At 36.5% G+C, this 27,039-nt stretch overlaps 1 protein-coding gene across 2 annotated transcripts in view; it reads left to right on the top strand.

The window, feature by feature from the left end:
* Positions 1-27,039, top strand: part of ROS1 (ROS proto-oncogene 1, receptor tyrosine kinase) — a 96,501-nt gene that overhangs the window by 52,335 nt on the left and 17,127 nt on the right. For both annotated transcript variants that reach the window (XM_033102665.1, XM_033102664.1), the window contains exons 29-39: positions 1,137-1,281; positions 2,037-2,269; positions 2,356-2,532; positions 6,196-6,364; positions 7,189-7,306; positions 9,837-10,027; positions 11,727-11,810; positions 17,241-17,376; positions 18,591-18,753; positions 20,285-20,349; positions 21,283-21,412. In XM_033102665.1, the coding sequence (XP_032958556.1) occupies positions 1,137-1,281; positions 2,037-2,269; positions 2,356-2,532; positions 6,196-6,364; positions 7,189-7,306; positions 9,837-10,027; positions 11,727-11,810; positions 17,241-17,376; positions 18,591-18,753; positions 20,285-20,349; positions 21,283-21,412 (1,611 nt within the window). The remainder of the gene's footprint in view (positions 1-1,136; positions 1,282-2,036; positions 2,270-2,355; positions 2,533-6,195; positions 6,365-7,188; positions 7,307-9,836; positions 10,028-11,726; positions 11,811-17,240; positions 17,377-18,590; positions 18,754-20,284; positions 20,350-21,282; positions 21,413-27,039) is intronic.

Below are 27,039 nucleotides of genomic sequence, written 5' to 3'. Positions count from 1 at the left end.
CCATATACCACTCCTCCATAGCATATAGATAATATAAAAATTCTACATTATATATTTGTGTTATTTCCTATATGTTGTGAAATGTGCCTTTATGCAGGGACTATGTTTTTATTTATCATTGTATTTCTAACACCTACCATAGTATTTGGCATTGTATAGGCATTCACTAGATTATTCTTGAATGAATGAATGAATGAATGAATGAATGAATGAATGACTTAGTTCCTTCCATCATGGGCATTGGTGTTTTAGTTGACCTTGTGATGGAATCATATTCATCCAATATTATGTTTTGTGCTGATTATTTAACCAAGTCAAAAGTTAAAATTGACCAATATCTGTTAGTTGTTAAGCACTATATCCTTTGTCAGAAAGTACAACTGATTCTTCTTACTTCCTTTATTTTTTTCTGTTTTTGTCTATTTTAACCTTTCTTTACACATTTCTAAAAGGAGTTGTTTCAAAGACAGATTGGATCACTTGGCTGACCAAGATTGAGCTTGTGGCATTGGACCTTTCTATTAGAGCTAATCTATCTTACTGTCCATCGATTAATATGGGCCAAAGGTCATACTTCTCAACCTTGTGCAGATTGGGGTTTTTAAAGTCTTGGGACCAAGGCTTCACCTCAGACCAATTCATTCAGAATATCTGGGAGTGAGGCCCAGGCATCAGTATTTTCTTCAAATTTCCCAGATGATTCCAAAGTACTACCAAAGTTAAAACCAGTGGTCTAAGGAAAGTCTTTTTACTTAAAATTTATTTCTAAGATGATTAGATAATGTAGCTTAATCTTTTATTGTATTTACTTATATGTCACATCCTTATTATATACTATCTTGCTGAATTTCTAATGCAATGCTAATGAAATAGTGTCCACTAAGAATGTAGTTTCCTACGTGAAATAAGTATGTCACAACATTGACTGAAGGCTGCCAATCATTTCACGTTTGTGCTTGTAGATATTAAACAACTTAGATCTGGGCAGGTTAGGATAGTGAACATTGTCACTCATGATCCAAGTTCAAAAAATAAACTTCTTTGAATCTTTTAATTTTTCTCTGTTTCTTTAAATAATTTCTCCCCATTTGTACAAAAATAAGAACCATATATTGATTTTTAAAAATTAATTACAGGAATTTCAGGAGCGTATAGCCTTTATTGAATGTTTACAACCATTTTCAACATATATGATACAGATAGCTGTAAAGAATTATTATTCAGATCCTTTGGAACAATTACCTCTGGGAAAAGAGATTTGGGGAAAAACTAAAAGTGGAGGTGAGTTATGGGCTTGGTGTGGGTTGCTAGAGTGGAATTGTGTGATATATGTGATGCGCATGTCTATTTTTTTACCTCAATATTAAGTAATCTTTATTATGTGAGATTTTAATAAGAAAAATATACTTGTCTAAAAATACTTTGATGACCTGATTTTTGCTATAGTACCAGAAGATGGATAATATTCCATCAAAATGAAAAGCAACTAACTGAAGCATCAGAATCAATTCTGTTTGACCAAGAAACGCACTCTTTGGTCTCACCACACAGTGTCACCCTCTCCTAGTCATACGTTTCTGTACATGTGGTGAGACAATAAAATCAAGCCTTTTCTCTATGTGAATTTTATTGAGGCCACTGAGATTTAAAGTGATATAACACCATTGCCTTAAAGATAATGTATCTAGAATCTAGAAAGTTGTTCTAAGAAGTGGCGATCATTATGAGGTGATACCATTTCTTTCAGTTGTCTCTGATGACATTCACAAAACTCAGCCAAATTGGGTTATTCATCATCATTGGCCATATCCTGGAGCTGGAGTCAGAGAATGATTTAGTCATTAGGCAAAAATAAGCAAGAGCCTTTCAGGCAGCCTGTTAACTTACTATTATATAAGAGGCTGGCTTTCCTTTGGAACAGCTGTCATTCATTCTGCTCACATGATAGGACTATTCCTCAACCAAAACCCCATTACTTCTTTCTATCTTTCAGTGCCGTTGCAACATCCCTTGTCATGTGTTACTGTTTATTTCAGTACCGGAGGCAGTTTGGCTCATTAATACCACTGTGCAGTCAGACACCAGCCTCGTTGTATCCTGGAGAGAATCTCACAAGCCAAATGGACCTAAGGAGTCAGTCCGCTATCAGTTGGCAATCTCACATCTGCCTCTAATTCCTGAGATGCCTCTAAGACAAAGTGAATATCCAAATGGAAAGCTCGCTCTCCTTGTTACTAGACTGGCAGGTGGAAAATTATATGTGTTAAAGGTACAGTGAGGGTATTGGGTACTTTTATTGTCATTCTCAAGCACAAGGTTTTGAAAAGTTTAAGCAATTGTTCTTTTTACAAAAAGGTTCTGGCCTGCCATGCCGAGGAAATGTGGTGTGCTGAGAGTCGTCCTGTCACTGTGGAAACATTTGACACACCAGAGAAACCTTATGCCTTGGTTCCAGAGAACACTAGTTTGCAATTAGATTGGAACGCTCCGTCTAATGTTAACCTCATCAGATTTTGGTTTGAACTCCAGAAGGTAAATCACACCGTACACTTATAATGCAAACCTCTGTTTTGTTATAGAATAAATTGGAAATTCTTTTGCATATTTCTAGAGCATTCTCTTATATAAATCAACAATATATTTGACCACATTCATTTATTTGCCATATAGAAGCGGTAAGCTATCTTACCAATTTGTGATACAAAGAATTCCTAGGGATTAATTTGCTCTTAAAAGGTTCCACATAAAAGGGTATAAATTATGGCTTACTGATTTTATAATATTTTACTTAGTTTAGATGTTAGCATGTTCTTTGGTTTAAAGTTCATAGCAATTTGGTGGGTTTTTTTGGGAAAAAAGGAAGAAATGAACAAGCAAAAAACCAATACCTTGTTTAGAAATGATTTTTCAACAATTTAAGGGCCGTATAGTAACAGAAGATAAGTAAAATATAAAACCAGTTTATTCTAAACCAGTTTGATCTTGATTTATAAACTTTAAATGGTTCCCCATCTAAAAATATTCATGCTTTAACCAATAAAAATATCCACTGAATTTTAATGAATCAATTAATCTTATTAATTTACTGCTAGGGAAAGTCTGATTTTTATATTGAGCTACTTAGAATGGATTATTTAGTTTTTATAATTGCCAGACTTCATTTAGACTGTTACATGTTTGTGTGTCCACATTTGTAAATATTGGCTAGGAGTGTTTTGCTCAGCAGTAACTTCAAAATGAATCAATATAGTCATAGCCTCACTTTTCTTTAAAAATGAAATTGCTCCTCAGGGTGTTTTTAAATATTCTATGTAAGACTTTTTATGATCTTGTACTTTTTTACAACAAAAACTATGAAGAATATGAAACAATGAATGTTGAGTTGATAAAACCAAAGGTCATAGTTTAATTGGACTTTTTCCATTGATCATGTTTATGATGATTTATTCCATATTTAGAAAATGGTCATCTTGGGGATGACTGGTTAGCTCAGTTGGTTAGAGCGCAATGCTCATAACACCAAGGTTGCTGGTTCGATCCCCGCATGGGTCACTGGGAGCTGTGCCCTCCACAACTAGATTGAAACAATTACTTGACTTGGAGCTGATGGGTTCTGGAAAGACACACTTAAAATAAATAAAAGTTTTTTTTTTAAAAAAAGTGGTCATCTTATGAAAATCCAGTGAAATTGGAGAAATTGGAGGATCACCACTTTTTGACATCTCTTTACGTAAACTTAATGCAATTCAGTTTAAAGTCAAGGGGAGGGATAAAAAGTTCATTTCCTAAATCAAAGAAATGAAATGGGGAAGGACCTTAGAGATGATGATCTCTAGGCTTTCATTTTACTGATGAGAAGTCAGACTCAGACAGGCGCCGAGATGAGTCAGATATCACCAGCCAGGCACAGGAGGACCTCAGGGGCTGACTCATTCCTACAGCAGTCCTACTTGGGTGCTATCCATGAAAGGAATATGAGTCATTAAGTCACCCACCCCACTCCTCAAGACAGCAGACAGAGACTGCCTGCTTCAGTCCTCACGATTTTCATGCAATGCTTTTTGTTTCACAACTTCCTCTCTTCTTACACTCGCTCGACCCAGGTTCCAGGAAAACCACTTAGAAAATTATGAAGCTGAAATTGTTTGATACAGGAATTGCTACACGTGTGACCCTCTATAAACACTAACCGATGATTAGTGGAAGGCTATGGAAGGCTATGATCTGAGAAGGCTAACGAGTGATATCTAGTCAGAAGATTCTAGCTGTTTTGAGCCAAGCTCAGAATGCTAGGACAGCTGGGAATAAGCCTATAACTCTATTCCAAAACTCTGAGGAGTGGGTGATGAGGGTCAATATGTATCTTTTTAATTAATAATTGTTTTAAAAAGGAAAGAAGGAGAAAATGATGAACTTTTAGTCTCTGTCTTTTCTGTCTAGTGCCTTATATGGAAAATGACCACAAAGCTAAATTTCTATCTAGGTCTTAAATTCCATAGATTCTTGATTACAACAGTATGTAGAAGAAGAACATATTCAACTTAAGATTGGAGAGAAAGAAGTAATTTTGCTTTGGCAATTTTTTTTCCTGGAAGCGCATGAAAACTGTGTTTTTCTCAGCTATCTAGGGCAATCCATACCACAATGAAACATTTTTGAAGTTCCAGTCTCTGAGACGTCATTGTCTGCACCATTTCCCCCTCACCCCGCCCAAATGACTTGAAAATCCCTCTGTGGTAGATTACACCCCTGCACTTGTTCGCCTGTGACAAATGGAAGGTCCTGACGCCCTTGTGATTTATTGGGGTAGCCCGTGGTACTTCTCCAATTTGGCGGTCTGCCCCGAATATTCATGACGGTGGTAAGGCCTATACTCTACAGTTTTCCATCAATAGCCTTGGTCAAACATCTTCCTGGCATTTCAAGAAGCTCTGATAATTTCTGGATGGTGTGGAATGTTGGGCCACCTAGACTAGTCACCTAAAGTAGTTCCTACAGCCGATCATAAAGGAAGCAGGACCAAAAAGGGCCAAAATTTTTGAGCCAGTAAATCTCACCCCTGCCTCTGCCGGAAGGTTCAGAGTAAATGTTGTGGATCCAATGCCTCTGTTTCATTAGGCTATATGTCTCAGTGGCATTGATACATTTATGAGTTTATCAGGCAATGTCCCTGATATCAGCATTTCTATTTTTCTTCAATTCTTCCATTCATTCCCCTTTTTCCCTTTCTTTTTTTTTAAACATTGTGGCCTATTTCCCGAAGGTACTACAGAGAAGCACTCCTAACTGAATAGAAAACTAATATAAAGTATCCATCCAATGAAATGGCATGACCTTGTGAGTGCTAAATGAAAAAGGAGATGTAAAGTAAGGTTTATTTATGGAAGCTGACAGTCCTAGGAAACTCTACTGGGGAAAATACACTAAGAGCGGTTGACAAAATGCCACATCCTTTGTCTATTCCTATTTGTACGTTGAAAAAAAAAATCACAAATTTTAAATAATGATATTAAAGGTCCAAATACACAGATTTTTTAAAAACCAGTGTCACAGAGAAAGCAGTTTAAGATAGCTATAATTAGAGACCCAGTATCTAAAGTGGAGTGAAAATAAGATTTCCTATATTTAACTTCTAACTTTGCTACTTAGTGGCTGAGTGATGGTGGGTAAAATTTCCTTTAAAAGATCTAGTCTTCTTATATATAAAAATAAGAAATGCTGCTTAGATGTCTGAAGAGAGTTTTGGGAGGAGAAAGTAAATGTTTTAATCTATAAGTCACTGTGGACTTTTGCGAAGAATCAGAATATGTAAAAATATTTTTATTTTGACATTAACAACCCGTGGAATTGAAAGTATCGCTGTTTGGATTCATCATCGTCTTAGCCATCCTGATTTAATGCAGGTGTCTGCGATTAAGGATAACGAGAACTCAAGCTCTAAATCTTCCAGTAGTTGTCCCATCTTGGACTTATCCTAAAAACCATCTTTTAAGTCAGTTATAGCTTGTCATAAAATATAAATTGGCTGTTGGCGGTGGGGATAATGTTTGGGATCAAACACTCATAAAGAAGCTCTGATTCTTTAACAGAAAATAAATTTCACTTAAAGTTTTATTGTTTGCCTTGGCTTGTGAATTTCTATGTTTAAGTTTTTCTTAAAGAAACAAAAATGTTAATTGAGACTTCTTTTTCTAGTGGAAGTACAATGACTTTTACCATGTTAAAGCTTCATGCAGCCAAGGTCCTGCTTATGTTTGTAACATCACAGATCTACAGCCTTATACTTCCTATAATATCCGAGTAGTGGTGGTGTATAGGACAGGGGAAAATAGCACCTCACTTCCAGAAAGCTTTAAGACAAAAGGTGAGTACTAACATACACTACTCAGAAAAATCCTGTAAATTTCTCAATTCTTTTTTTCATCAATTATTTCACCAATCCTAGAGGTTGAAATTTTTCTTAGAAGAATAAATTACTGTTTCTAGAGCTTGAGTGAAGAAATTAAAAGTTAGAAGTTAGACGTCCTTATAGGCAATAATGAGATAATATTCACCTGGTCTTGCAAGATCCTGAACTGGGCAAAATTATTTCACCTTTCGGTATTCTGATTTCTTGTTTAGCTATGATATTTTGCAGTAAGAACTAAATGAAAACAGTGTTACTGAGTGTTCAACAAATATTTACTACTATAATATAACCACATGCTGAAAATAAAAAATCTGAAAGGTATGTTACATTAGTGTTTTAAAAGGTATACCATAACTCCAAGTTGATCCTTATAAGAATCAAGGAAAATGCTCCAAAACTTAGAATATTTTCTTTATTTGTATCACTTATTTCATGTCAAGCTAAAATATATTGTTACTCCCATCACTAATCCATCTAATCCACTAATAAAAACTTCAGATACTCATTTAAAAATATGCACTCACATGAGAATATTTCTTTTTCATTTTTTTATTAGTTTCATGTGTACAAAACGATGTAATAGTTAAACATTTACATCCCTCACAAAGTAATAACTGCCCTCCCCTAATCTACTACCCCTGTGACATTGTGAGAATATTTCTGTATATTTCTTGCATGTATTTGGCTTTACTTTTAGTAAATATAGTCTTTAGAAATATTTAATGCAAAATATTTTATACTTTTAACATATCAATCAGTGTTTTCTTTTGTCTCCAAAGCTGGAGTCCCAAGTAAACCAGGAATTCCAAAATTACTAGAAGGGAGTAAAAATTCAATACAGTGGGAAAAAGCTGATGATAATGGAAGCAGACTTATATACTATATCCTTGAGATCAGGTATGTCTGTTTGCCAAAGTGCTTTGTAAACTACAAAGAGCTAAGCAGTTAATTGTAAGATGTTATTAGATCAAAATTAACAATATTTATCACTGTGCATTTACAAATGAATCCAAAGGATCTTTAGTTTAAGAACCTTAAGTGCATCATTACATTCTTTGCTCAGTTCCTAGAGGTCAACCTTGGCATTCCAATTATACGGCAAATCACATCAGTCTTCTCAGAAATCTGCAATTGTTTGTCAGAACTTTATGGAAATAATTCAATCATTGGCACATGCAACTAATGTTTACTTAATATTTAGTATTCAAGAAGCTGAGCTGATGTTTGATGTTAGATGATTGTATGCATGTATATTTCTGATAATTTGTTTTAGCAAGATGAATAATATCTAGTGAAAATAGGACAGGAGCTAGGTATTTTTCAGAGTGTAAAATCAGGTCAAAGTCTGAAATGTTCTGAATTGTATAGGTCACACAGATTCTGTATCCACTGTGAAGGTTAGAGTTTGCAGCATGTTCCTAGGGACTGAAAATGTGTCTTCAATGAAAACTAAGCAGCTGATGCACATATGCTATCTCAGATCTGGCCAGTATGGGGAGCTTGTGAATCATAACTGGCTCAGATGAACTGATTTCATGCCAACGTGAGGAGAGAATTCCAAATTCCACAGATACTCCCCTCACGGGACTATTAAGCCATCTTTTAAGAAGCTCCAAGGACAAAAGTCGCTTCCATAATTATAGTCCTGGCTACTTGAGCTTTAGATCTATTTTTGCTTTATCTTGCTCTGGCATTCCCATAACCTTAAAAAAAATTTCCTGCACATGCTAGAGAATTACGTTAGCCATACTTCTAACTGAAACCTTCTTGAAATTTCTGTTACTATTTTTCATGTAGAGTGAAATACAATCTGACCTACAGAACTGTGACTGTAATTACGTTCACCAACCAGGCCTCACCATGATCTTGCTAGGACCCCTTCAGCGTGTTCCCCTCAGTAAAACCTTAAGTGCGTAGCTCCATAAATACTTGGCATTTCCTTGCCCCAAGTTTCTACTCTCATGGCAGGGAGGATGGGATAATAGAATTAACTTCTATACCTTTAGTATCTCAAGTATCTTCTTCAGTCAGGATAGTCTAGTACACCCTGTGTCCTAGACAGTACAGTGGTAATGGTAGTGCTGAGTGTATGAACTTGGGAGCTGAACAGATTGTGTTAATTTCCTAGGGCTGCTGTAACAAAGTGCCACCAACTGGGTAACTTAAAACAACAGACATTTATTCTCTTATAGTTCTGGAGATTAGAAGTCTAAAACCAAGGTTCTGGCAGTACAAATTTCTCTCTGAAGGTTCTAGGGAAGAATCCTTTCCTGGCTCTTTTTAGCTTCTGGTGATTGCCACCAATCCTTGGTGTTCCTTGGCTTGTGGATGCATCACTCCAGGCTAACTGTGTCATCACATGGTATTGTTCTTCACGTGTGTGTCTGTGCCTAAATTTCTGTCTTCTTAAGGGGGCATCAGTCATTGTGTTTGAGCCTATCCTAAGAGATCAATATGATCTCTTTAGCTTAATTACATCTGAAAAGAACCTATTTCCAAACAAGGTTGTATTCACAGGGTCTGAGTTGGAATGAATTTTTAGGGGGGACACTATTGAACCCACTACCCAGATGATGTTTAGCTCTTTGCTTTATTCCATTTTGAACTTAAATTTTCTCACATGTAAAATGGGATGATGATATTGACCTCTTTAGGTTGTTGTGAAGACTCAGTGAAATGAAGTGACATGAAAAACACCAGTATGGTGTGCTGTAAATAGAAGGTGTTCAAACAATGTCAGAATTCTTCCTTCTGTTTCTCAGTGGCCAATAGCTAAGAAGACATAGGAAGGCTTTCAGTCTGTGATTCTGTTAAAGCCATTCCAGTTACATTTTTTTAAACCCAACTCTTGTGCTCTTTCCATGTTTCGTAGGTAGAATAACATGGGTTGACTTTGATATGAGTGTAGACCAATACAAATGGTAACAATGAACCATGGAATCTCAGACATTGCAATAACTTTGGTAGCTGAGCTGTTGCACCTTCCTTATCAATTTTATGTTTTGTATTTTATTTTATCCAGATATGGTATACATAAACTACAGATGACATAGAGACTGAGAATTAAGAAAAATAAAAAATTCCCAGTTAAAGGTTATGGAACAATTGTCTTATGTGTTTGGAATTCTGAAGAAAGTTTACACATTCTAATAGCAGGAAAAAGTGCTTTAGCTTTCTCTTTGCCATTGATTATTCGTTATTTTCCTGATGGGCTGAATGGGTTGGCTCCATGCATTGCTGGGATGACTTTATAAGACTATACTGTGTTCTGTGGCCAAATCATGTGTGAGAAATGAGATCAAGGGTAAAGTGTGCAATAGGAGACGCTTTGGAGTTCTGTCATTAAAATGATATATGAGCTCTAGAAATAATACATATGTTGTCTCGTATATTTTCTGTATTCATTATTTTGCTCTTTCTTTTGCAGAATGGGTACTTCAAACAATTCACAGAACCAGAATTTAATGTGGAAGACGGCATTTAATGGATCCTGCAGTAGCATTTGCACATGGAAGTCCAAAAACCTGAAAGGAACATTTCAGTTCAGAGTAGTAGCTGCAAATAATCTGGGTTTTGGCGACTATAGTGGAATCAGCGAGGATATTATATTAGCTGGAGGTATGTTACCATGTTACATACTAACTTATTACACAAAGGTTCAGATATAAAGATAGTGCATTTCTAACTTTAGCAACAAATTGGGTGACCGTGTAACTTATCATTCAAACTACTGACCTATTCATTTTATCTGATGTGATCTTCTTAAAACATCGTGCCTTTTTTTTCTTGGTAATAATTAGCTATTCCTTAATACCCACCTCAGCAAGTCCATGCTCCTGGATAGACTTCCAAGGCTGTCCAGAGTCTGATCTGCCTTTTTATTCTGTTCCTGCTACTCTCATCTTCCACACAACAGGCCTAAAACTATATTTTGTCTCTTCCCCAATATTTACATCTTCCACTATGTATCCTACTTCAGTTTATGACACATCATCTTTCTACTCACATAGTACCATGTTTGATTTTTCCTTCTACTCAGTCACCAAGTTTTGTTGATTTGCCATCTTGATTTCTGCCTGATGAATCCCTACCACCTTCCTATTACTACTTTGGCTTTCCTAATTTAAGCTACCATTTCTTGCCATTGCTTTTGGCTTAATCACAAGCTGACAGGTAATCTAGCCAAAGCACAGCTGGATCTCTTAACCCCTTTCTGAAGTGCCCTAAATGGCTCTCAATTCACTGCCTTCAGAACCATGTACAATTTTTTGTGTAGCAATCAAGGCCTTCTATGATTTGTCCTAGAAATTGTGGTTCACCTTTCCCAATATTTATCCCTAAACTGTAGTCGTATCAGACTGGTAAAAAGGTTTTATGACCCTAGGTTTTAGCCTTTATTTCCTTTAATCTTGAATGCAGGTCCCCACAACCTACCTTTCACCCCATTTGCTGGGATTTCCTTTCCTTCACATTCTGTCAATTCAAATTTTTCTCATCCTTGAAGACTTAATTTAGATGAATCCATCATGGTACTTAACTGATACTCTTTAGGCAAATAAATTATTGCACTTTACACACATAGCACACATAGCTGTATAACTCATTAGTGTATGTAAAACTTACATCATTCTTATTTGTATTATAGTTAGTTATCTGGATAAGAGCTCAGCAAACTTTTTCTGAAAAGAACCAAATAGTAAATATTTTAGGCTTTGCAGGCTGCATCTGATCTCTGTAGCATATTTTTTTCTTTTCTTTTGTTTTAAATAATACTTTAAAAATAATTTTTAGCTCATGGACGGTGCAAAATCAGGCTGTGGCCAAATTTAGCCCACAGGCCATATTTTGCCAAGCATAGTTTGTGTATCTCCTTTACTCAACTGAAACTACTTAAGAGAAAGTATAATGTTTTCGTGTTTATATTCCTCTGTTTAATAACCATAGGGTTAAATGTGTATGAAGATGTTATAAAAGAAATAATAATCCTGATTATATAATGTATGAAGGTTGAGACTTCTTTATCCCAAATTCATTAAAAAGATTATACATGTTTTCTTGGACACTTTAAAGTATAAAATTAGGTGGCTACATCTCTATGGTGGATTGGTAAACTGGATCTCTGGGGGAAAAAAAAGTAGAAAACCTTGATTTTGATTTCCTATGGTGTAAGTACTCTTAAAACAGATGATTTCAAGCTACCTGGTTTAACTGGCTTGCAAACATCTCATAGGAGCTAGTTCTAGTGTATCTGACAGATCACTGGGACTATCTAGCTTTATTCAGTGAATTAATTTCTTTTTCTCATTCATTTCATTAGATGGTTTTTGGATACCAGAAACAAGCTTTATACTTACTATTATAATTGGAATATTTCTGGTTGTTACAATCCCATTGATCTTTGGTAAGTAAAATCAATTTTTAAAAATAAGTAATAAATTGTTTACTTGATTATACTAATTGATTTGTCTCTTAGTTTATTTACTCTTACACATGAAATAAATTCACAAAATTCAGTGTTACCTTTGGCTATACTGTTATAACCATCATCTTTTGTGACTTGTTTTCTGGATCTAGGGATAATTATTTTATGAACCATATATCTGTATTTACACGTCATGGTATGTTTTAGATAGAACTAGTTGCAAGGACTTTAACTTTCTTTAAAACAGTATTTGTTTCTGATTGGCTATGTAACAAGTGCTTTGTGGCTTAAAGTTTGAAGTAAATTTAAAAAAAATTATCTGGGTATAAAAAAAAAGTGTAGGATTAAAGGGAGACCAGTGGCAATCCTTGGTCGGAATAGTTTGGGTCTCTAGGCGGACAGCCTGGTTTGGAATTAGCAGGGCCTCTTTTGCAGAAGATCCATTTCTGTCTTGTAGGATCCACTCTCACTTTCAGATATCTAACTTGCTTATTTCAAATTCCTGCTCACTTATGAAAGACCAGGAAAGCAGAAGAAAAGGGTAGAGAGGAAACTAGCTATTTCTCACTCTATATTATACACGAATGTGCTCATCCTGAAAGTCTTAAAAAACAACAACAAAAAGATTTAGTTTAATAATGAGAAAATCCTCAAAAGGATTAGTTAAATATTGGCCTATAAGGTAATTACAGAAATCATACATACTGATACTTTCCTATTGTTTCAGCATAAACATTAATAATACTTTCTTTCAGTCCCTAAAATGTCCTTAGTTCGGATTATGAGATGTATGGCTACCCTATCATTATTTATATTATGAGTTCCTGATATGCTGAAAAGAAAGGCATGATATTTATCAGAAAAGAACACTCACACACAACTTAAGGAAATTGTGCTTTTTTTTCATAAATATGGAAAAGTTAGAAGAGGAAATTTAAGGAAAAGTTACAAACATAAAGTTGAAATCTCTCAGGATAAAGGAAGCCAATATTTCACTAAGTGTTATAAATCTTCATTCTTTCCCCAAACCTATTGGAATCAGAAGTTATTGGAAAGCCCGTTGAAACTAGAATTGAGCTTTCTTTTCACATTTTTCTCCCAGATAATATATGGAAATCCTTCCACTAACTTGGAAAGCTAAAATTTTCAGCTGACCCTGCCAGGATATTAACCTGTGGTTCCAGGGAGTCTAAGTATTGCACAGCTGATGTTTGTGCACTAAGCCAGCCCCTCCAGAATTATGCATACGACTGCAGTATATTTGGCAGTTGGCATATAGGCTTGACTGCTTGTCTGCTTTCCTACCGGGAAGGAGTATTACATGAAGAATCTTCCATCTGACCTTTGTTGCCTCCTGTACATCACCACTGTTTGAACCTGTAACTAGTGGATGAACATGAGATAATTTCAGACAACCAGTTGTGCTTTCAAGACATCTTACGGATATTGATTTTCTCGGGACTTAAAGGTCTTTATTCTATTCGGAACTCACAGATTTTTGAGTATAGCTAAGCTAATCTGATTATTTGTTTTAAGTGGCAGTGCATGTGGTTTTACTAGTAGGAGTGTGTAAGTGCATGAAAAAAGATTGAGTAATTAAAATAATGAAAAGTAGCAATTGTTTTAAAATTTGTGTTGTGCTTAGAGGGCTCTCATCAATCTGATACTTATAAATACAAAATTGAAACAAAGGTTTAAAAATAAGCATTGACAGCCTGTACTTTTGTGAGTGGTCATATCTAGTGTGCAAGATTAGCCATATGCTGGGAGCAGAGGGAAAGATAAAGCAGTAAAATACAATTGCTGACTTTGGGAGTTTGCCATTTAATGAGGAAGGTAATACCTACCTGTGTGAAAAGATAAATAGTGTGATATGTGTTAAATAACAATAAAAGACAATGGTCCGTGAAATACACCAGACAGTGACATAGAAATGCTAACTGAGAGCCACAGTTAGTCTTATAAGTTAAGAGATCGAGAGATCAGCAGAGGTTCCAGAGGTCTCAGAAGGCGTCACTGAAGATGGAGGATCTTAACCTGGGCCTTTAGAAATGAAGAGGGGTGGTGAGAGCATTTGTGGTTTGAAAACATTGCACTAGCAAAAGTACTTACGATCTTTCCCTGCATGGTCCCTCAGATGGAATTTCACTAGAATAAAACTCTAACCTGGTGAATACAGAAGCTACTACGGAATAAAGTTCAAATTTTAATGATCACATCACAAAGCATCCTTGCTGTTTTCAGCATCTGAGCCAATATTCTAGTATAGATGTGTAGTATAGACAATTATTGACATAATTGTCCTTTAATCTTCAAAAATATCATTTATTGTTATAATTATAAAAATAATATTTTGTCATTATATGAAGAAGACAATACAAGTCACTCATGATTCCACAACTAGGGAGGACCACTGCTAATATTTGGTGGGTTTCATTCCAATAATGTTTCTGTGTATTTGAGAATGTGTATATGAACATCAATGGATATATACTCTTTTTTTAATTAAAATTTATTGGTGACAATGGTTAGTAAAATTACGTAGGTTTCAGGTGTACAATTCTGTAATACATCATCTGTATATCACATTGTGTGTCCACCACCCAGAGTCAGTTTTCCTTCCATCACCATATATTTGATCCCTTTTATCCTCATTTACCACCCCCCCTTACCATCTGATAACCACTAAACTATTGTCTGTGTCTATGGGTTTTTGTTTCTTCATTTGGTTGTCTTGTTCCTTTGTTGCTTTCAGTTTTATATCCCACATATCAATGTAGTCCATGTTGTAGCAAATGGCACTATTTCATCTTTTCTTTTGGCAGAGTAGTATTGCATTGTGTATATATACCACAACTTCTTTACCCAATCATCTATCCAAGGACACTTTGGTTGTTTCCATGTCTTGGCGACCGTAAATAAAGCTGCAATGAACATCGCAGCACATATATCTTTACGGATAAATGTTTACAGACTTTTTGGTTATCTACCCAGGAGAGGAATTACTGGGTCATACGGTAATTCTATTCATAATTTTTTATGAATAGGAACCTCCACACTGCCTTCCATAGTGGCTGCATCAATCTGCATTCCCACAAACAGTGTATGAGAGTTCCTTTTACTCTGCAGCCTCTCCAAATCTTGTTACTATTTGTCTTGTTGATGATAGCCATTCTGACTGGGGTGAGGCGATATCTTATTGTGGCTTTTATTTGCATTTTTCTGATGATTAGTGACATTGAAAGCATCTTTTCATATGTCTATTGGCCATCTATATGTCTTCTTTGGAGAAATGTCTATTCAGGTCTTCTGCTCATTTTTTAATTGGATTTTGTTGTTGTTGTTGAGTTGTATGAGTTCCTTATATATTTTGGATATTATTAGCCCCTTATTGGAGGCGTTGTTAGCAAATATCTTCTCCCATATGGTTGGTTGCCTCTTTATTTTGTTGATGGTTTCTTTTCCTGTGCAGAAGCTTTTAAGTTTGATATAGTCCCATTCATTTATTTTGGCTTTTACCTACTTGCCTTTGAGGTCAAATTCATAAAATCCTCTTTGAACCCAAGGTCCATAAGTTTAGTACCTATGTTTTCTTCTATGCAGTTTATTGTTTCAGGTCTTATGTTTAGGTCTTTTATCCATTTTGAGTTGATTTTGGTACACAGGGACAGGTAGCAGTCTAGTTTCATTCTTTTGCACGTGGCTTTCCAATTCTCCCAACACCATTTATTGAAGAGGCTTTCTTTTCTCCATTGTATTTTTTTGGCTTTCTTGTCAAAAATTACATGTCCATATTTATGTGGGTTTATTAAGGGTTTTCAATTCTGTTTCTTTGGTCTGTGTGTCTGTTTTTTTGCCAATATCGTGCTGTTTTGATTATTATTGCTCTGTAGTACAAGCTGAAGTCAGGGAGTGTGATACTTCCAGCATTATTTTTTTTCCTTAGGATTGCTGTAGCTATTCGGGGTCTTTCTCCATAGAAATCTGATGATTTTTTTGTTCTATTTCTTTAAAAACTGCCATTGGGATTTTGATGGGGATTGCATTAACTCTGTATATTGGGTAATATGGCCATTTTAACTATGTTGATTCTCCCAATCCATGAACACAGAATGTCTTTCCATTTCTTTGTGTCTTCTTCAATTTGTTTTAAAAATGTCTTAGTTTTCAGTGTATAGGTCCTTCAAATCCTTGGTTAAGTTTATCCCTAGGTATTTTACTCTTTTTATTGAATTGCAAAATGAATTGTTTTTTAAATTTCTCATTCTGAGATTTCATTTTTAGTATATAGGAATGTAATGATATATATTTCCCTCTTATTACTGCTTTTGCTGCATCCCAATAATTTTGGTAGGATGTATTTTCATTCTCATTTGTTTCTGTGTATCTTTTGATTTCTCCTCTTATTTCTTTTTTGACCTAGTCATTCTTTAAAAGTATGTTGTTTAATCTCCACTTATTTGTGGTTTTTCCCCACTTTCTTTTTGCAGTTGATATCCAATTTCAAAGCCTTGTGATCAGAAAATATGCTTGGTGTGATTTCAATCTTCTTAAATTTGCTGAGGCTAGTTTTTTGTCCTAATAATGGTCTATCCTTGAGAATGTTCCATGTACACTAGAAAAGAATGTATAGTCTGATGTTCTAGGATAAAGTGCTCTATAAATGTCAGTTATGTCCATTTTGTCTAATGTGTCATCTAGGGCTGGTATTTCTTTCTTTATTTTCTGTTTGGATGAACTATCCAAACTAGCTGTCAGTGATGTATGATTGTGTTTTGGTCAATTTCTTCCTTTAGTTTTGTTAGTAGTTGCTTTGTATATTTCAGTGCTCCCTGATTGGGGCATAAATGTTGATAACTGTTATGTATTCTTGTTGTATAGTCCTAATTACCATTATGAAATGTCCATCTTTGTCTCTTGTTACCTTTTTATCCTGAAGTCTGTAATGGATAGATACTCTTGCACTCTGCATTTTTAATAAAGCATGCCATTGTATTGAAAGCATTCCTCAGGTCTTCCGACATATCTGGGCTCAGAAATGAATTTGTTTTACTAATAATTATTATGCAAGTGTGTTTTAGTTTATTTTGACTCTGGTTTATGGGTGATTTTGAGAAATAAGTTCTGATATTAAGTACTTCAACTTGTTTATAAGCACAAAAAGAAATATATTAAAATTTACTCTAAGACATGAGATGAAAAGTGAGATGGTATAAGTTATGTGCTTTTATATGTTTTTGTAACTAGATTTAATTAGTTTTTCTATTATAGGCATATTTTTCAATCAAATTTTGTTATTCTACCAACAGTGTTCTTATAGATAAACACTTAAAATGTATTGTTAACTTTTCCTAGAGGAAAAAGAAAACAATACTTTATTTTGTAAATTATTGTCTTTTTTCTTTATAGTCTGGCATAGAAGATTAAAGAATCAAAAAACTTCCAAGGAAGGGCTGACAGTTCTCATAAACGAAGACAAAGAGTTAGCTGAGCTGCGAGGTCTGCCTGCTGGAGTAGGACTGGCTAATGCCTGCTATGCGATACAGTGCGTAACTGGGGCCGTCATCATGGGATATCTAGATCAAGAGGGGCAGGATTGCCTTGGTTTATGCCCATTTTCCTGGCATAATTATTAATAACACACCCTTCCACTTTCAAATGTGACCTGGGATAGATAGCAAAAGATGCAAAGGAAAATAAGCAAAAATCAGTTGCTTTCCAGTATTTTATCACATAGGTCAAAAATAAATGAAACACATAAATAAATAAACATATAACATATAAATAAATAAATACTATGTTGAAGAGAGTAGATGGTAACATGATCCTCTGGGATAGAGGAATTTCAAGGGTCTCGTGTGTGTGTGCTATTAAGCCAATCTAATTGTTTTCAGAAGTTGTATCGTGATTGCCTACAAAAGCTCTTTAAGATAGATCAGTTTTGAACTTCTGTTATCATCATAACTAAAGAAAATATTTACATGTCTTATACAAGGCATTATATTATTATCTACACAAAAAAGAATTATATAGTCATAGCCCTTGAAATCTATAATTCAAGACATAAAAAAATGAAGGATTTGGGGTCGACACAGAGGTGATCTAAATTAGCTATTAGGAGATGACTTTTCTTTGAGATAATACTCATTACATCTTACATTCAAGTTTCTCTTTTAAAAACTCAAAGCATTTTAAATGCAGATGCATTTTTCCTCCTCATAACACTCCAAGTGAGAAGCTTGGCTTTCTAAAAGTTAACCTGATGGAGATGGAGTTGGTTTTTGTGGTCATAATAAACTTTGTTTTACATAAGAGATCAAGTGTGTGCAATAAAGTAAAAGCATTTTAGCTCATAGATCCAGATGTATTTATTACTAATTTTCAATAGCTTTTTACACAATTGCCAACCTGAAGAAATAAATAATTGATAACTTCAACAAAACAAGCTACAGCAAAAAAAATCTTGAGGCAATGAACATACAAGCATGTTTCTATCAAAATGAAAGTGCCTAGAAGCTAAGTGACATGGTCTATCTGGGTTTTGGAGTAAGGAAGGAATATTCTAGATGGTTGACTAAGGAAGGAATAGGAACACAAAATTCCATGTCACTGTATCACATAGAATACTAACTACAGTGTTGCAAAGCCATGAGATTTCTCTTTCTTTTTCCTCATAGTGTTTCTCTTTCAAACACTAATACCAACACCAACGTATAAACCATATGTATTTTGTGAGACCAAAAATATGTTATTTTCCAGTACTCTTCCAACCCAAGAGGAGATTGAAAGTCTTCCTGTGTTCCCTCGGGAAAAACTGACTCTGCGTCTCTTGTTGGGAAGTGGGGCCTTTGGAGAAGTGTATGAAGGGACAGCAGTAGACATCTTAGGAGTTGGAAGTGGAGAAACCAAAGTTGCAGTGAAGGTAATGTGGATTTTTTAACTCCACATTTCATGGACTATGTCAGCACATTTCATGGATTTACATGGATACAACTATAATAAAAGATAAATGATCTCAATGGAAAAGAGAACTGATAACAAGTAGGCGCCTATTCATGGCTACATAAATCACAGTTTTATTTTCTTCCATTTCCTACATGAGCTCTGTAATTCATAGTAACCTCTATGGTTACTAATTAGTTAGTAACTAACTAGTAGAGATGCTAGAAGAGAAGTGTGGTTGTTAAGCATGTTCTCAAGGTACTAGGCAATAGGGCAGATTGTAGATATTTTAGGCTCACTGACCATATTGTGTCAGTTGCAACTGACGCGATACAACCCTTGCAATACAAAAGCAGCCATAGTCAATATGCAAACTAATGAGTGTGGTTATGTTCCAGTTAAATTTTATTTATGAGAACTGAAATTTGAATTTCATATAATTTTCATGTGTTATGAAATATTGTTCTTTGTTTTGTTTAAATTTTTTCAACATTTAAAAATGTAACATTCAATTGTATACCTCAATAAAACTGGAAAAAATGAAACAAAAGTTAACAACTATTTTAAGATTACAAGCAGTACAAAAACAGGTGACAGGATAGAATTGGTCCATAGGCTGTAGTTTGCTGACCCTTGTACTACACAATTATTCATCATGGTATATTTAATGTAGCTTTAAGGAAGCACTGGATATACTCTCAGATTTTATAAAACTTTCTTTTGGTTGAGGGATGATAATTTTTTTTATGCAATTGAGCAATGTCCTGATGACAGCTTGTTAAGAATTTATTGCTTTGAGGTTGTGCTATAAAACCAGAAAAGCTGGCAAAATTCTCTCAACTGGTTTAAATAAATGTTTATTTTCCTCATATAACAAGATGACTACTGGCTTTAGTGTAGTGTTGTGTCAGGTTAGATCCATTACATCTGAAATCATCTTGACTTTGTACATGTGTGTTGCCTCATGGCCCTAAGATGGTAGTCAAAGAACCAGGCATCGCATCTTCATTCAGGCCAGAGCACTCGTTGACCAGAACTAAGCGATATGACCACCCCTATTTGCAAGGGAGGCTAGAGAATTGTAGAACACGATTTTCGTGATTAGCTTAAACCAATTGTCTGGGACTAGACACCTTGCTGCTAAGAAACAAATTAGGGTATTGATAGCAAGGAAGTAGGGGGAGACAGATAGCGAGTAGAAACTTTGAAAATTAAAAAATTCTTCTACATGCCAAATTTGGTCTCTTTTTAAAATGTCTACCTTTTGGAGCGACTTTGTGTAAATATTACTAGATCTTTTATCTATCAGATTTTCCTACTTAAAAATTTCAGTAACAGGAGCTAACTTTTGAATAGGTTTACAGAGCACATGCACATGTATTACCCATTATCTATTTTGAGGTTTCAGGGTGGATATTACAAAACAAAATAAAGATTATCTCCATTAACTCACTGAGCTCTCGGAAATCAGTCTGCTATACTGATTCCTGGCTTGTTTTTATGTTGCACAGACTTTGAAGAAGGGCTCTACAGACCAGGAGAAGATTGAATTCCTGAAGGAGGCACACTTGATGAGGTTATCAGGGGAGCTCTGAAATAATTTTCCTTTGGTATGGGTTGGAAGCTTTTATGGCTGACTGGTGGGTTCTTAACATTTAAACTGACCTGACATAACAGATCATGCCCCAAATGAGCATGGCTGAAGTTTAAACAGAAATATGCCTGTAGTGACAAGTATTCTATAGAAGCTGGTCTTTTAAGCCTGGGCACAGGCAATCCTTGGGCAAAAAGTTTTCCTTTCATTTACCTTCAATAAGAAGTGAGTTTAGCAAATGATTTCTGAAGCTGTTCAGCTTTAAACGTGCTTATGTTCTTCTTAATGTGTGATGATGGGTCCAGTAGACCGAGAAAGAGAGAGTTCTCCTAAGTACAGTAATATCAATGAAAATATCCCTCGTCTTGGTAGCTTATCTTCAAGGTTAGAGTCAGTTAATGGTCATGAAAATGACTCAGACATCTTAAAGGGAAGACCTGAAGTCGTGGTTGATGGGGTTCCAAGCTGTGTCATTAGATCAGGGCTTACTCGCTTTGACATCTTGAGAAAACATTCACAGCCAAAACTGCGTGTTTGATTTGTTTCTATAAAAAAGAGAGAATAATATCTCATCCTTGTGATGACCGAAAACAATATTTTCAACTATCTTTTGAAGAAGGATGTTAGTTAAAATTACTTTCTTTTCCAAAATGTAAAATACTTAATATAAATGTTATTTCTTCTAAAACTCACCATATTCTCTCCATAGCTGGCCACTAGGGGTTGCCATATTACCTCTGTAAGGCAAGCACTGACCAGCACTTGGAAAGGCGGCATTCATTTATGAGAGAGAAAAAAAAAAATCATGTGTTTTGACGGGAACTGTAGATAAGCAATTGCTCTATTCCATAAGGGCCCTCAGCTAGGACTTCTGTCACAAGCATGTCATCCCGCTTGTCTCTTTCCACCTTTTAGCAAGTTTAATCATCCCAACATTCTGAAGCAGCTTGGAGTTTGTCTGCTGAACGAACCCCAGTATATAATCCTGGAATTGATGGAAGGAGGAGACCTTCTCACCTATTTGCGTAAAGCCCGGATGAATACGGTAGGAAATTGGTTTTGTAATGCAAATGCTCTATAATATCCTATTAGTTTTCTTTAAATTCAATAGGCTGCAATTTTGGCCTATGGTAGAACCTTAGAAAACTTCCTTGGAAAGAATTCTTATATTCCCATCATGTGGGATTAGGACAAGTGTTCTATAGAAGGTGGTCTTTTAAGCCTGGACACAGGCAGTCCTTGGGCAAAAGGACTTGCTTTGTCCTTTTGGACTAATTTCTGGCATTTTCTGTGATTTTAGTCTGTTTTCAGTATTTTAACAGGAAAATAAGTCCCTCACTGCCAGAATCATGTTTTCTGGAGAACGGAGATTGTGTGGAGTTGGAAAAGATACATCTTCCTCTGTACTTAATCTATATGTCTGTCCTAAATTGGTATTTCCAGCCCTATGTCTTTACTGAGTACTAGAATTACGGATATATATTCCCGCCCAGTTGACATATCTGTTTGGATTTTAATAGGCATCTCACAGGTATTGAGGGCAACACAAAACTTGATTTCATACATCCTCCCCCAAGCCATCCATCCGAGTCTTTGCTTTCTCTTTTCCTTCAACCACCCTAGCAGTTCCTGTTATCTCTACAGTTCTGCCCACAAAATGCAGGCTCAATCCATTCTCTGTTCTCTCTCCAGTGCCTAGAGCAGTGCCTGGCAAAGTGTGGACCCTGGAAATACTGTGGAATGAGTGCCAGGGGATGCCGGCACCTAGGGGAACCTACTTTATACCTTACCTGAGAAACGCATGAGACAAAACGAGTTACTAAAATTTAAATCTGGAGATTTAAAAACAAATTGGTTTTCATTTCTATTGAAGTACACAGTGTATGGCTGAAAAATTAAATATATGACAAGGTTTATAGTGTTTTTCATTACTTCATCCCATGTTGTATCTGATCCCCACATCCCAGGCGTCTACATGTTTCTTCTGATACCTCCAGGTTCCTAAATAAATACTCTGCTCATACGGTACATTGATTTTTTAATCTTGGGGGAAATCTATTCACTGCCTATTATGAAAGGTAAAGATTTATCTCTCAGACTCATTTATGTATCAGCCCAAACCCCACCAGCTCTACACAGAAAAACTTTGTTTCCTCCTTCCTCTGACAGTAGCACAATTTTCATTTAAATCAGTTTACATTGCGGGTTTACATTACTATAACTACTCAATTATTATTTGTAGCTAAGTTACTCAAATGCCATGATTGTTTTTTATCCCTTAACCTAGTTGAATAAATGTCTCCTTTTTTTCCCCATTTGCTTAGTTTTGTGTATACCCAAACTTCCTGAGAGAATTGTAACACTTTTCTCAATATGGTTAAATATATCAGACAATCTAGCACTCAACCATTTTTTTTGGGGGGGCACTTCCCTTCTGGGTTCAGTACGGGAGCATATCTACACAGCTGTTATCCAAGGGGTTTCCTTCACGTTTACCCTGGTAATTTCCATGTTGGACCTTTGTTCCCTCTATTCCATGACTTCTTTGTTCTCTTTTAGAAAAGAGATAGCATGCGAGGCAAAATATTCCATTTTTTCCCCTTTCTCTTTTTTGAGAAAATGTCCTTTATTCTTCCCTCACACTAGATTCATAATTTGGCTGATTCTAGGTTGAAAACCCCTTTCCCTCAAAAATAAATGCACTATGTCTCTGTTTTCTAGCTTCTACAATTGCCTTTAAGAAGTTTTGTGTCATTCTGATTCCTGGACTTAGTATGATCAATGATCTGCTTTCTGTCCCTCCTCTTTGGAAAGTTTTAGGAACTTCTTATCTGTGGTAATTTTTAACCGTCTCAGCATTCAGCTTGTAAAATCATCCCCTTCATTTGTGGGATTTTTTCTTTTCAAATTATTTCTTTGATAATCAATAAAACTCTTTGTTCCCTCTATTTCCTTGTTCTAGAAATCCTATTGGATAATGGACCACTTTGTTTTATCCTTTTATTTTATTAGTTGTTCTCTCCTATTTTCCAACTCTTTGTCCTTTTGCTCTCAATTCTGGTAGATTTTGTCAACCTTTTTATAGAACTTAAAATTTTAATTTTACACAAAATTTTTCTTATATGTTGACCACATCTTAAAATAATTTTCTTTCTTTTTTCATACATGCAAAATCTTCTCTTATTTTTCCTAGGATACTAATTATAATTTTTTTAAGTATTTGATTTGCCTCCTGCATTGTCCTGATTTCCTTTCTTCTTTGTTCTGAGGTCTGTTTGTTAATGTGAGAACATTTTATCAAGATTTGATAATTTGTGGCTGGTCTTCATATTTAATAGTGAGGCCTAAGGTGCTGACCTTGGAACCTGTGTTTCTGGGGCAACTTCCTTTTGGTTGTCAGGTGGGACCTTACTGTTCCATAGGGGCTGGCCTAATGACAATATCTGGATGTCTTCCCTGGCATATGCCAGTTTCACCAGAGAGGAGTCTGCTGGTCTCCTGCCTGGGCAATAAAGCCTCAGCCTCAGTTCAGGGAGTCAAGCTGGGGAAGGGAGCTGGAGACCTCAAGGCTCAGTATGTGGACACTCATTTAGTTCCCCTCTCCGTTTTCAGCACAGTGCCTTAACATGATTGGTGTCTTTGGACGTGGTGATATTCTGGTTCTGTGTGTGTGTGTGTGTGTGTGTGTGTGTTCTGAAAAGGAATGCTTCCTGCTGCAGTGGGAAGATCTAGGATCTAATTAGCCCTTAAAATAAAACCCCTGCAACTAAAGATTGAAAACAGCGACGGGGGTTGGAGCTGAACTGTGCCCTCCACAACTAGATTGAGGGACAACTGCCTGGAGAAACACAATGTCCCCCAATATTCCCCAATAAAATTTAAAAAATAATAATAATAAATAAATAAACTTCTAAACATTCCTCTTGCTTTCAGTCCTGCCCCTCACCCCTGCATTCAGAGATACTTGCTACCTCCAATTCCAGAGCCTTTATGGGGTTCTAAAGTGAAAGCAACTTAATTCTTGTCTTCTCCCTCTGCAGGCAGTCAGCTTTCATCTCTCTTGGCTCTGCTAAATTCCCATTCCTCCATCTGCTTTCCCTCTTCCAAAATGTTTTGTGTGCTATATCTTTTCTCGTGATCCATTTGCCCATGTAAGATTATAAAAATTCCCCCTCTATTGTCATTTTAGTAAGATTTGTAGAGAGAGTAGAACCAAAAATGTATCAATCCCCCATCTTTAATAAAGTTTATCCGTAGACTTTTTAAAAGGTTTTTTGGAGGAGAGAAGAGAGGATGAGATAGACTGGAAGAAAACATGAATCCGCTTCTTCCAGATTATTCCTATTTCTCTAGGGTCCTAATGGTTATAATGATTAGTTCTCAAGTGCACTTCACTTGTTCCACTGCCTTTCCTGCCAGCTGCCCCGGACCTCTTCTCTGCTTCGTTTCCCTGCCTCCAGCCTTATAGGACAGTGTGCTGTTAGGTGCCGAGTGCTGGAATTAAGGTCTAGGCCCTTAGTGGAATACCTCAGGCTTTGAGCCCCCATCATGCGGAGTTCATTTGGGGCCAGCCATCTGTCCACAGAGCATGCTCAGAAGAGGCAGCATTCCAGCAGAGCTACCACGTGTCCTTCTCCCATCCCTATGCTCAGACTGTTTTGTTGGGTTGAATGCAAAGAAATTGACTGCAACTAGGCCCACAAACCTTAGTCTAGTCCTTCATTCTCAGGGTCTCAGTTTCTGTATCTGTAAAATAGGATATTAAATCAAAAACTTCCTCAGGCTCCTTTTAGCTTTGATCTTCCACAATTTTATTAAGATATGAAAAATTAAAAACAAACAAGCCAAGCTATTAAAATAATACAAATACATATCCAGAAACAATTTAATTCATCAGATATTTGCTGGGTGTGTATGGTACGTGGTGAAGGATGTGGCTCTTGCTTTCAAGGAACTCTCCACATGGTAGGGAGGTAAGTCACGTATTAATGACACATTTGTGGTGGAAAGTGGGAGGTCCTACTAAAGTGGAGTGGGGAATATACTACTGAAGCATAGAGGAGAGAGAAAAGATCTCCAGCTGAGGAGTCCTGGGAAGTCTTTGTGGAGGAGACATAACCAAGGTGGAAGACAGAACAGTCTCTGAAACAACAGCCACATGAGTCAAGAAAGGCTTTGATTGGGGAGAGACCTGGAGGGAGGTTTAATATGTCTGGAGAGTTTACCAAAAGACGACAGATGATAGCCCAGGGCAGCATCTGGAGGCAAGGAAGGCCAGCAAGGGGTGGGGAGGTGTCCCAACAGGTTGTCACAGAGGCTGTCAAGAGCAAGTGATAGAGATCCAGGCAGGTAGGCAGCCAGGCAGGTAGCATTCTGAAAATCTGTCAGTAGGAACAGGACGGTAGCTGCTAGACTGAAGTTTAGGAGCAGGGTTCTCTGTGAAGAGAATCTTTACAAGTAGGGTTGGTTTGCCAAGAACAAAACAGACTTTCGTTGACAGAGGAACCAGTGCACAGTCAGGATACCCAGCAGGGACTCAGACCAGACTGTGAGACCGGCATCTAATGGACCTGAGCAGGGCTGCAGGGACTGATTCTGGGGAAGAAGGTCTAGCCTGTTCATCAGACTGATTCTGGGGAAGAAGGTCTAGCCTGGTCATCAGACCTTGGTGTGGTTGAGCAGGACCATGGCAGTGTTGAGTCCCAGAGTATCAGGATTCTTCCTACTTGGGGGACAAGACATGAACTTGTTAGAGGAGGCAGAGGGAAGAGCACTTAAGAGCACCCATCTATAAGGAATTGAGGGATTTCAAGATTGGGAATTACTATAGATGTTCACTGAAGGATGTGGATGGAAATTAAGAATAAGGAGGGCATTCCAGGAAACAATGATAGCAGGAATATGGAAAAGAGGTTGAGAAATGCCGAGCAGGTGTGAAAAACTACAAGTGGCCCAGTGTGACAGAAGTGCAGATTGTGAGAACAGAACTATGGGGGGAAAATGGACGTAAAGAGAGGCTGGGGCTGCCATGGAGGCTGTGCGCAGGAATCTGTAACAGACCCTACGGGCAGTGGGTCATAACGGGGTGAGCTAATTAAAGCGCAGAAGGCTTGAGACATGGGAGTTTGGGATGAGTCAGATAGAGATGATAAAGGCCTGAACCAGGGTAATTGCAGGGAGATGGCACGGACAGACAGTATGTGAATGTAGCTTCCGGGCAGGAAGTTTGAATTTTTTCCAATTGGTACTAATGAAAACTTCAACTGGCTTTTTTCATGTTGAAATTATTGCAGCCAGTATAGGCTCAATTTATTTGTCCTGGCTTTCCTCGGTAAGAAGAGTAATCTGTGACCTTGAAATAGAATCTGTATCGCTAACAATTTATATGGGGCTCATATGAGGAACAAGCTCATTGTCACGACTGACATTACAGTGTGACATTGGGCCTTGAACTAGCTAGCACTGATTAAATTATCATTATTACTACTTATGAGAGCAGCTATTGGTTATTAAGTGCCTTTTATATGCCAGCCAGACTACGTATCTTATCTCATATCCTACGCAGTCAGGATTATTGTTATTTCTATTTTACCCCCGAGAAAGTTGCAGAGTGGAGAAAGCAAAGTGAGCAAGTTCACACAAGTAAGTAGCAGAACAAGGTTTCACATTTTG

This window comes from Rhinolophus ferrumequinum, chromosome 3, assembly GCF_004115265.2.
Source record: "Rhinolophus ferrumequinum isolate MPI-CBG mRhiFer1 chromosome 3, mRhiFer1_v1.p, whole genome shotgun sequence".
NCBI classification, from domain to species: domain Eukaryota; kingdom Metazoa; phylum Chordata; class Mammalia; order Chiroptera; family Rhinolophidae; genus Rhinolophus; species Rhinolophus ferrumequinum.
This window is presented reverse-complemented; position numbering and strand designations above follow the sequence as displayed.